Source organism: Eucyclogobius newberryi, unplaced genomic scaffold (assembly GCF_026437365.1).
Source record: "Eucyclogobius newberryi isolate DKJ021-1_F unplaced genomic scaffold, fEucNew1.0.hap1 SCAF_12, whole genome shotgun sequence".
In the NCBI taxonomy this organism is placed as follows: Eukaryota; Metazoa; Chordata; class Actinopteri; order Gobiiformes; family Gobiidae; genus Eucyclogobius; species Eucyclogobius newberryi.
The window spans coordinates 28,710,914-28,723,538 of NW_027315746.1; the positions used below are offsets into that span (position 1 = coordinate 28,710,914).

The 12,625-nt window shown below is 36.8% G+C and overlaps 1 protein-coding gene across 2 annotated transcripts in view; it reads left to right on the forward strand.

Annotated features, from left to right (window-relative positions):
• Positions 1 to 3,458: 3,458 nt before the first annotated feature.
• Positions 3,459 to 12,625, forward strand: part of scinlb (scinderin like b) — a 32,408-nt gene continuing 23,241 nt past the window's right edge. The window contains exons 1-2 of one of the 2 annotated variants that reach the window (XM_072441827.1): positions 3,459 to 3,606; positions 10,589 to 10,776. In XM_072441827.1, coding sequence (XP_072297928.1) covers positions 10,596 to 10,776 — 181 coding nt within the window. In that variant the 5' untranslated portion in view covers positions 3,459 to 3,606; positions 10,589 to 10,595. The remainder of the gene's footprint in view (positions 3,607 to 10,588; positions 10,777 to 12,625) is intronic. The other variant, XR_011926082.1, reaches the window with a different exon arrangement.

The following is a 12,625-nucleotide window of genomic DNA, read 5'->3' on the forward strand; positions in this document are numbered from 1 at the left end:
CATTGAAGTTATATGCTCATTTGAATATTGTTACGGCAAAAAAAACATAAATAAAGAGGTTTCCGAATATACGGTTCATTATATGTAAAGATATCTTTACATGTGAATTGAATTTGAGTATTTGTTCCTTTCTTTTGGACATAATTGAGGTGTATACACGATAGTCCACATTCAGAATTGTGATTGGTCTATGTGAGGCACAGTCAAGTCAATCTTTCCCCTTAGTTAGTTAGTTAGTTATTAAAGATGTGATGGATCTTTCTAACTCTGAGCTGAGGGTCCTAAAAGTTGATAAAAGTGTGTCTTCTAGAGCTTTATACCACTCTGAGGTGAACCAGTCACTCCCCAGAAATGAATTGTTTTGTGTATGTGTGTGTATGACTTTTAATTGTGCTTTGAATTTCAGTTATTGTTATTTCAGCACCTCATTTTGTGTTTTGCTCTTTGGTCATGGTGGGTAAATTAAGGGGGTCAAGAAAATACTGTAGTTCTACTTCTTTGTTTCCTGATATTTTGGTGAAATGTTTTTTGAAGAGGGATTCAAACTATAATTATATTTGGTCTTGTTTGGTTAAAAAATGTTCTTTCAGCCTGTAGTTTTATAAGCTTCCAAGCTACCATTTTTTTGATATTTGAACTGCTTTCCTTTGTTGAAGAGCATTTAAATTCAATTCAATTCAATGTATTTTTGTTACGCCCAAAATCACAACAGCGGTTGTCTCGGAGGGCGGAGGCAAAATAAATATTTCTTGTCAGGCCAGGTCCTTAATCTCACCCCTTGCCTGTTTAATTTCCTGTCGTATTTGTGGATCCTTGTAAATCACTTCTGCCTTTATCTATTTTTGGCCGAGGTGACAGTAATCACCCTGCCCCTCAAAACTGCCTTAGCTGCATCCCAGAGAATGGAGAAACAACACCATTATCTCTACATAAGTCTCAATGTGACATTTTACATTGTTTTCATAAATTGAGGGTCACTGAGTTGCCTCGCATTCAATATCCTCTTTTTTTTAACATGGCAACATCTTGAAAAGGACATGAACATTACTGTGCATAAGTTTAAATTACAGTCAGTCTGTAGAATGGTCGGTCCATTTTGTGTGATGTCCACAGCTTTTCTGGTGTGTTCTAATCCAAGCAGATGCCTGTATTGTTATTGAGGGCATATGTGCCTGTGCAGCACAATGTAGGCCTAGCGTCACTTCCTGTTTGTCTCGCCAGTCTGAGTCGGAGTGTGGTGGCATTGACATTTACTTTTGTGACATACTGTATGCTTACACAATGTCTTCTTCATAGTTCAAATGACAAGAATACTTTACTGGATTAGGCCATTGTTTTAGTATAGTTTATCTAAAACTGTAACTCATTTTAAGAGGACATATTCTGCAAAAATCCTCTTTAATGAGATTTAACCTTGTTACAACAGTGTTTCCTCCTCATTAGTTTCCTCAGAATTGTATTTCAATTGATTCCTGACTTTGAGTGGTGCATATAGAGTTCTAGACTTCTAAAATGTCTTTTCAAAAATAGAAACATGTGTAATTAACAATTATCTGCCGCTTGTTACACTGAAATGAAGAGGCGGGGCTCTGTAGTTCTGTAAGTCGATGGACCTGTTTCTGTTGCTAAGCCATTTTAAATCAATATTTCTATTACTATTTCTGTATAATTCAGCAGAAAATCGAGCAGTACATGTTTCATCGCTCACTCAAATTGACTTGTACAGTTTTAGTAATAAAGTAATTGTAATAGTTGTTTGTGCCTGTTTAATTGACACTGAATCCCCAAAACACACACAGGAGCAGGGATCTGGGTAAAGCCAGTGGTATTATGCTCCAGGAAGTAGACGGAGGCACTTTCTCTGTTTCCACTGGTCACATGACTGTAGTAAAGCCTCACACACACATTTGTTGGTTTAACTAAGGCAAACGGCCATTACGATCGCAGACCTTTGTCCTGTATGTGCACTTGTGTTATCGGCCAGCATCAGAACCTGCTCGATAAGACCACAGCTGTTCACTTGATCTAATTGTTTGTCATTTGGCAAAGTAAGGGTTATTGCAATAAAATATATGAGTCTTTTGAGTCAGATCTACCACGCAGCTTATTCTAGTCTAGTCTAGTCTTAAAAGTTAGTCTATGGAGCTAATGTTGTTGAAACCATCATTTCAGTCATCACTAATCTAATCTAGTCCCTTTATTAGCCTTTACTTCAAATGGTTCAGACATGTTGTGGAGACACCATATCTTGATGCATTAAATATATGCAGTAAAATATTCAGAAACGTCATCAATAGTCACCTGAGATAAACATGCTCAAATCAAATGTAGTTTTTACTGATAACAATTGTAATGTTGATGTATTCCAAATGACAAAACATTGGGCATGATGAAGAAGGAGTTGATGTTATAATTTGGTGTTTTGGTTCAAGCTTCACATGAGTCTCCCGTTTGTTCAAAGCTGAAATCCAGTGTGTTTAAACCTGTGCTTTGTCCTCTCTCTGATCTGAATGGTCACTGCCCAAAGCCCGGCTCCTGCACCAATCATGGATCAGAGCTCCTCAGCAGCTCATGAGCCGAGAGCTCTGGAGGAGAAAGAGCTGAACACGAGCCTGTCCACAACTGTCTGCAGGGTGAGGCTCTGACACAGGCTCAGGTGTGATTGTTGTAGCACATGGGTTATTAAAGGTTGGTTGTCACATGTGGTGAGGCTACGTCACAAAGACAGGGTCAGGTTGGTTTTCACACTTTTACATACATCAGTGTTTCAAAATTAAGGAAAGAATCATACAGTCTCAGACTCTCAGGTAACAAAATAATCCACTTACTGCCCTGCATCTTTTTGTGATCAAAAGCTACTGATACAAAATATTATGGAACATTTGTAAAATATTCATACAAACAACAATTATGTAGCAGACGTTGTTGTTGTTGTTATTGTTGTTGTTGTTGTTGTTGTTGTTGTTAATAATGGGTTATTTGAAAAAATTAAGACTCAGAGTGAAGATTTAGCTTCTGAAATGTCACATAGTAATTTTTCAAAAATAAAAAGCCACTATGAAGAGTTTTAACATAAAGTCAATGGACCTGTTCCTATTATTACTAAGCTGTTTTAGCTCAACATTACAGTTTACAGTGAACCAAATGTAAAATAATGATTTATATATGGTATAGTTTCATGCTAAGTACTAGAAAAAAAACTCTTACATAACCCCCTTTAATAGAATACACACACATTTTCCATAGAGAGAATGTCCTTGCCAACCAGAAAATCAACCAGTCACAAATGGTTTCCCTCCCACCTCTTCCCAGATGTCGTTCCCTTTGGCCTACTCTTCCTCTTGCTCTTGTTTCCTCGGTAAAACCATATTATAATAGATCCATGGTTAAAACTCCTTCTTTTACGCGTCTGGAGCATCTTTCCTTCTTTCGGAGCTTTCAGCCAATCAGAAGCCGCTCCCCGCACAGCGCTGCAGCCCGGACACACCCACCTCTCTCTCTTCTGCCTTTTGCTTTAAAACATTACACTTCTCACACTTCTGCTGCACTCATCCTTCTCTTTTCACCACTCAACGAAATCCTTCTCCGTTATTCCCTCCACAAATCGTAAGTACAACCTTAGATTCTACTTTGACGCGCAGCTTTTACGCACTCCTTGTGGCGCTTGTTCCTGGCACGCTCCTCCTTCAGTCTTTTTATACATTGTGTAAAATGCAATGACATTGACTTATTACAGGTTTGTTTGCAAGCTGTGTGTTTGTTTAATGTGTAATGCTGTTTGATTGGTAATGCTGAGATGGTCCGCAGTGGGCAGAGGAAAAACACACACGGCTATAATAAAAAAAATGTCCAAAGTCCCAGCGTGAAGTGAAGTGGTGCAACAGTCTGCGCTTTTTGTCGCGATGATATGAAAGTTTAGACTGGAGTTTTGAGTCGAGGAAGTGGAGCGTGCTGTTATGTAAGAGTTGGCAGAGGCTGGTGAAAGGAAAAGCACTGCCAGATTGAATGGAACGAGGTTCTATGGTGCAGAATTCACAGTAAACAAGTAAATACCCTTTTAAATGCAATCTGGGGAGGGCAAGTTTTGTGTCCAAGCATGTTCAGAAGTCAAAATCCAGCCCAAACAATGACTTTGCAAATGTGACAAGCAGTTAAGCATGAATGACTGTGAACTAGGCTGTTCTTTTAATCAAATACTGCACTATGTAACTTTTCTGGTGGAACAGGCACTGCAGATTTTATTGGTCTGCCTGGAATCTTCGACTGTGTAAGGGCGGTACGATACTGCAAAAGACTGCAAAGCGATATCGATATCATTGTGTTATTTTATATCATATTTTATATTGGCAGGATCATTTCCATGACATAGAAACTAAAATTAATGTCATGATTTACAAGACAGATCAACACATTTTCGTTAAAAAAACAAAAACAAACCCAGTTAATTTCTGTAAAAGGGGAAACATTGGCATTATTGATATATGTGGTTCGTTGCGACGTTGATTATTGCATTGGTGAATGTTGCAATATTATTAATACTTTTGTGACATGTTGTGCTGCCCTTCACTGTATGGGAATTAAACTCATCTATCTCTGTGGAGAAAAGCCACGAGGCCAAGTTACAGGTCAGTTATTAGATTAATGTCAGATAGACAGGTTTAATGCCGGATTATGGAACACACAACAACATTTATGTAGCAGACCACCCCAGCAGAAAAGTTACATCGAAGGCTTGTTTTTGTTAATAATGGGTTCGATCAAAATGACTATCTTTATATTCATACTTTTGTGGGTAGCTTGCAAACTTCCCCAAAACTATCCATGTATGCTAGTAACACAAAACATCAGCATAACAGTAATAATTAACTCTATAACTGACTACTAAAGCAATTGTTAATGATAAGCGCTGTTAGGGAATTGTAAAGATACATTTCTCTGCAGCGCACTGACTGACAGAACCTGCACACACACCCATTGCATTTCATTGCGTGATTGTCAGGCCTTCACAAGTCATATCATTATTTTTCATGACTCTAGAAATTCCTTCAACAAATTAATGGAGCAAGACAGCCTACTACATTTGCATTACGATATACTGTAGAGAAATGGCTTGTTACTCTTCTAGTTCTCTTTTTTTGGAACTTCTGGTCACTAATTGTCGTATTGAAATGTTTCTTTATGCGTTACTTGAAGCCTCTATTACAATATATATATATATATATATATATATATATATATATATATATATATATATATATATAGTATAATGCTATCTCACAAGTGGACGGTAGACAGTGGGAGGATTTTAGTCATCAAAGGAACTGGCAACCCAAAGTGAAGAGCTCATTCTGCTTTCTGATTGGATAATTGCCTTGACAACCAAATCACAACATGTAATCATATGAGGTATATACATATGAGGTGTGATATAACTTATAACGTATATGAGGTGACACTGTAATAGATTCACTTACACACAACCTTAATAGAGCATAAACATGGCCTTAATGAAGCATGAACAAAGCCTTAATAAAGCACAAACAAAGCATGAACAAAGCCTAATAAAGCATAAACATGGCCTTAATAAAGCATGAACAAAGCATGAACAAAGCCTTAATAAAGCATGTACATTGCCTTAAATCATAAATAACAAATAGTTTGTTAAGAATTATTCCGGCTTAGTTACTACTTACTTCATACCCTAACCCTAATTCGTTAATTAAGTCATTATTAAGCCTAAATCATTCCAAATAAACTATTTGTTCATAATTAATTCAGTTTTTGTTTATACTTTATTGAAATTAATTAAGGTGTAGTTAATATAAAGTGGGTAGGGTAGTGGTAGGGTAGTGGGTAGTAGATAGGGTTCAGCCACCTGCGACCCCTAATGGGAACAAGTAGTAGAAAATTAATGAATGAATAATATAAAGTGGTATCTATTTGGGAATAGATTGCATTGTTTTCAGTAAATTAATATTGGTTCTGAACATGTTACATAAACATGTAAAACAAGGGTTTTAATGACTTCCCAGCATAATAAACAACTGCATTAAGCATTATGTCCTAATATCAGATGCAGCATGAGCATTAAACCATCTCTGCAGTGTTTATTGATTGTTTTGCTGAAAGCCTGTGTAACCTGATCTCTTTAGCTCACTCACTATATCCAGCTGAGCAAACCAGAATCTCATCTCTTAGTGGCAATAATGATAGACCGTCAGTACGATGGCTTAACTGTGCGCCACGCGGTTAGAGGGAGTCAGTATATAGTACTTTTCACAATAGGCAGGTGTGTGAATAAGGGCGCGACGCGTTATTAAAAATACTTAGATTTATGTTTTGTGTCATAATCAGAGGTGTGTGGAGTGCCAATCAATGTGAAAGTACTTGAAAATATTATTACATGCAGGCAGGTATTAGGTATTGTTTTGATGTGTTTTAGTCAAGTTTTAATCAGATTAAACAGAAAGAATTATGATAAACTGTGTAAATTTGACTATGTAAATTTGCTATCGATAATTGCACTCAAGTAAAAATGTTTACTTGGTGGAAAAATTCTAATTGCTTGTCTAATTTTCAAGTCTCATTTGCATGATAAACAATAAATAAACATAATATGCACACATCATATGCATATTTGATTGCAAATTTCCAGTACAATAAATAATGAAAAATATAGTCTAATATAATTATTCATTTGACCACATAAAACCAATTCTAAGGCAATCAGTGACTGTAAATTAACCAATGACTTAAATCAAGTCGTGTTTTTACAAAAACTGTTATTTGAAGTGGAATTTATTCAAAACGTAAAGTAAATATAGCATAATTCAGATTATTGGATACAGGTCATCTCATCCTACAACAGATTTGAAGTGCTAATCCTGTAGCACTTGTAATCTGCTCTTGTGTAACTCTAATCTATAATCTTTCACTCAATCTTCTTCTATAGTAAGTCAATATTATTTCAGGGAATAACGTCATAAATCAAATAAAGTAGACATCCAGAAACAAGAAGTGAAGTATTCTAATCCCGATCATGTTAAAGGTCAGGAAATAATGCCTCTATACATCATATATATCTATATATCATTTTGAGTATTTCTATTGTTCTTTAAAAAAAAATTTAATAAACAAAAACAAACAGAACACAACCAGAGAGCAGATTTTAAAATACAAATACAAATAGACATCAACTAGACTATTAAATTAAAAATAAAAGTCCCATTTGGTTCAGAGTCGGTCAAATTTGTCCAATTACAAATTAATTTCGAATGTCATTCGTTCCATTTGTCTGACTTCTGTTATTATGTCAGTCCTTGATTGTTGTCGCCAAAAGTACATTCCATAGGTTTCCATTTATTGTGCCTATGGCAGGAGTGGTTTGCCTCCTGGCTGCCACAGTTACTCCAAAAGTTAACATTTTCTTGTGAATAATGGGCACTTAACATGGTGTTATGAAAAAACCTGACACATTTTTCCAACAAGATTCAAAACAATCCAAACATATGATTTTGCTGGGATGTATAGGATGTACACACGTTTTCTTTGTTCGTCAAAACAAGATGACCTTCTCTTTCCCATTGTTTTTATTATATTTAGTAGAGTCCATATTAGTAATGCATTGATACAATTTAGATTATTCCCCTTGAAAGTCCTGATTTATAAGTCTTGATAAATATTTTAGTCAGAGGGTTATAATGGTCATTACTTTGTTTAATTTCCTGATTATAATAACTGACTCAATAACACTATATTTTTCTCAACACAATATTTTTTCCATTGAGCTTCATATTCTGGATCACACCAGTACAACAAAACTGTGTTTTGAGCTGAAATAAAGTGATTATTCAAACAAAGTAAACCCCAACCTCCTTTTTAAAGTTTTAAATCGGATTCGAGGTTTCTTGCCTTGCCATTCAAATCTTGAGATTTGTCAAACAGTCGGTTGGGGAAGGAAATTGGGAAAGTCTGGAATAGATAGAGAAGTCTAGGTAAAACATTAATTTTTATAGTTTCAATCCTTTGACTTAATTATGGGATCAGAGTCCATTCATCAAGAGCTTTCTTTATAGTGGAGAAAAGAGGAGTATAGTTTTTTTCTAAGTTTGTTGACAATTCTTTATGAAGGACTACACCTAAATATGTTTTTTATATAGTTCTTTTGGAATTAAAGATGCCCTATGTAACATTTGTGATGGATGGTGCCCCCAGAATGGCATTGAACCCCACTCACAACCACATAATGCATGTTTTTCAAGGTATTTATGAAAAAATGATAACATTAACATTGTTTTTTAGTTTTAGAAATATGCAAAAGACATTTTAAGTTATATTTTATTGATGAATATTAAAAAGATTGTCTGAATATACGTTTTTGTCAATATCTCCCACTCCAACAATTGTAGTCTAATTATAATTATAAGACATAGATATGTATTTGAAACCGGAATGCATCATGATGTATATTTCCATTCTATAATCTTTACATGGCCGTTCAGAGTTCCTCATAGCAGTGTCTGCACAGGGCGTGTCAAGACCACTAAATCTCTCTGACTAATATGATAACTCCTGATGTATTCTACAAATGGAGATGGTGAATTATTAGAAAGTGCCTCAGTCTTCACTCAGATTATAGCAAAGGTGTTGCCGCACTTTGAACTAGTCGGACTGGTTCAGCCTAAAGACCAACTCCTTATGTATTTACAAGAGCTTATACTTCTCAGCGTGAGTGGAGTGAGAAGTGTTTTTGAGTTGGACAGCGTGTGACAGTAGTGCACTCTTTTTAGTTTCATTCATTCATTTATTTTAGTTTGAGCTCATGCGATATCAAGGATTAGTTATAACAAATCAACAAATTTCCGCTACAACAATGTTTATTTTTTATTTTATTTTATCCAGCTCAAAAGTTAGTGAGAGGAAGTCAAATATTTACTCCCATCCCCAACTCATTCTCTTATTCCATTTGGCTGCATTCATACATAGGAAGAAGAAATAAAAATATAGCCGCAAGCGGCAATGATCGGCCCTCGCCACGCCGCCGCCACGCCGCAAGAGGAGGGGGCGCTAACGCGCCCCAATGGTCCTTTTATTACGCCTACTGCTGAATCTGTGACGCTGTCACATCTTCTCCCCTTTGTTTTACCATCAAAAAGCAATTTTATTTTGAATTCTTGGCAAAATGTGCGGCTTTGCCGCACAGACACCGTGACTCTTTGAATAAAAATGTGGATAACTTTTGATGGTCCTGAAGATGAGTCTCACCAAATTTCAGGTTAATAGGGCTAACGCCCTGGGAGGAGTTCGTGAAAGTCTAAGGTGTAAACATGTTCTGGCGATTTCCCCATTGGAATAACGTGGGAGGTTTCGGTCATCGCTACGGCAACGCCATAACAATTATGACATGGGTCTCATTGACTTTTTTGATGGGGATGCTAAAATTGAGTTGTGTGTCAAATTTCATATAATTTCGCAAAACTAAACATTTAACCTCCATATAAAATCTGTAGGGGGCGCCATTCGGACTTTATCTGCGCAAACGGCAGAAATGTTAAATTTGGGAGATTTCTGAAATTCTAGCTACAGTTTGCGGCTTCGCCGCACAGAGACCGTGAGAGGTATCAATGTAATTTGAATAACTTTTGATGTCCCACTCCTCAGTACCATTTTCACCAAATTTCAGCTTTTTAGGGCCACCGCCCTGGGAGGAGTTCGTAAAAGTACGACGTTTGGAAAAACCCCCGAGTCATGCTTAGCCATTTTTGAAGCAATATGGCCGACATTTGGTTGGGCGGACGGCGTTGCCGTAATAATTTCCTATCTCTCAAAGCATTTTTGGTAAATTTGGGGGCGCTGACGCGCCAATTTTTTATTTTAGAAAAGGGAAATAGCCAGAATGTAGAAAGGCACGATTTTTAGAGGTGTGCAAATTTTTGTGACTTTTCGTCAATGTTCACTGGGTGAAAAATAGGGGGGTTGGTCCCGAGAAGAAAGAAAGAAAGAAAGAAAGAATAATATTCCGATGCGAAAACAATGTTTCTCATTTTTCAAATATCATAAACTATACATTTTTCCTACCTCATGGTGTGGGTCCCTGGTCACTGACGGGTACTTTCGTTAATTTTGAGTGGGCTCCGCCCACTTTGTGTTTTTGGCCCTCTATACAGTAATAATGTTCAATTTTTGCATTACATGCTTATATGCACGGAACATGCAAGAGATGGGGAACGTATTCGTGAGGTACTTAGCGCAAATGAGTGCTTTATAAGGGGATGAAATCCCAATGTAAAGTGCTCGTTTAGTGCGCACTCTTGCACGGGCTTCGCCCGTTTACAACGGTAATGTTCCATTTTCCTACTACTAATTAGTATGCACGGGGCGTGCGTGAGTGAAGGAGTGCGTTAGTGAGTGTTTGGAAGTGGGCGAGCGCTTCGCGCTCGATTTTGTGCGCACTATGTGCGCACTTTCGCAGCCGTGCTTCGCACGGCCTTACGAGATTAATAGGCCTCTCGCCAGCTTGTGGCGCTCGGGCCTAATTAGACATGAACTAAAGTAGTCTTGGTTTGAATGGCTGTCCGTGTGCTCACAGGTCCAGGATGGTGTCCCATAAGGAGTTTACAAACGCGGGGAAGCAGGCCGGTCTGCAGATCTGGAGGATCGAGAACCTGGACCTAAAGCCGGTGCCCAAAGGCCTCCACGGGAGCTTCTACACCGGAGACGCCTACCTGCTGCTGCACACCACCGCCATGCCCTCCTACAGCATTCACATGTGGATCGGTAGGCCGCACGAACGCCACTACACAACACGTGAACCTTTTTCCACTGGGCTTTGTTTGTAGAGTAAGGCAGATTTCAGTGATGGAATTACTAATAGTAATAGTATTTGGGAGTGTGGCTTTTCAAATGAGTAGATTCAGTCTTTTCTGTTGTATTAATATCCAAATGACATACGAATGATCTATATCTTCAACAAGAAAGTTTTTTAAAAAATTTACTCAGAAGTTCAATAAAAGTAAGTGCTTTAGTTGTGAGTATACATGATAGTTTAATGAAATTGTATAGATCAGATTATGGTAGAGGAAATTTACACAGACACAGTGAAATTATACTGTATATAGTAATAGTACTTTGATATTTGAATACAGTACAATAACCACACGTATAATAGCCTTAATAAATACTTGAGGCGGACATATTCTGCTAAATTAACTTTAATGATCTTTTAACCTTGTTGCAACAGTGTTTCAGTAGTTTACTCAAAGTTGTATTTTGAGTGATTCCTGCATGTTTGAGTTTATCATGTATTGCCCTGGAACTGAGGCTCGAGTGCTCAGAAAAGTCCTGTTTCCACCTATCCCCGCCCACTTACTTAGTTGCTTTTATTTGAAAACTCAGAGTGTCACATGTATTTGAAAAGTATCATAGCCACTTTTCAAATACAAAAACCTGTAAATGACAATCTGTTGCTTGTTACAGTTAAATGTCACTATGAAGAGGCAGGGCTTGTCAGTTTTGTAGTTTTGAACAGGAAGTCAGTGGACCAGATTCTATTTTACAATGAACAACATGTAAAATTATGATTTAATTAAGTTACAGTTCAATACTACATCCATGATAAAATGCACAATATGTCTCCTTTAATTCATAATTAATAAATATATTTATAAAGAATGATTCAATAAACAAACAAACAAACAAACTCTTCAACCTAACCTCTAAATGTTAGGTTGAAGAGTAGTTACTAAGCCTGAGTCGTTCCTATTAAACTTTGTTCATTATGATTTAAGGCTGATTAAAATGTAGTTATTCTAAAGTGACACCAGTACTTCTCCCACTTCAATCAACCAATCTATTTAGCCTGCATTTTGGCATTTTGGTATTTTTTTATAAAGCTAGGAAAATACACATTATCTCAACATGAATCACTAGCAATACCGTGACAATAGAGTTGAGACATGTTTGAGAAATGTGTGCATTCTCAGTAGTGATACAACGTTCCTTCCTCTTTCTTTGGTGGCTGTGGTTTTACAGTGACGTTTGGAAACCCTCTGCTGTTGTCAAAATAAAAATCTACAAATACATTGACACTGCAAGCTCGAACAGCTCGAAGTTTCTTATGTTATTAAAAGAGATGCACTGACGCTTCTTTTGGTAGTCAACAAAAGCTTGTAGTTGCTCGGTGAGACTGTTGAACACATGCTTATACCTCAGTCACATGGCAGTATCAATATTGGCAAACTTTTTATGTTTATAACACCAAAACTTTTCATGTTGTTCAAATATATGCATATGTTGGGCCCAAAATACACTATTTATGGAAATGATATGGTAATAAAGAAGAAGGAACTACATAGACCATGATTATTTGCATTATTTTTTTAGTTTAGTCATCATTAACAACGTCATTTCTTGAATAGAAAGTGCTCCTCTTGGTTTTTAAAGTCTATTTCAGTTCTCAAATAGAACTACAAACTACAAAGCAAGTTGGAGTAAAATGAACTAACCCCATTGTAATGTCTTCCCAAATACACATATACGCATCATACATTATCGTGTATTTGTATTTCGGGATATATTTCTACAAGCCAAGCAAACTCTTTAACTGAACCTCAACTGAGCCTACAAA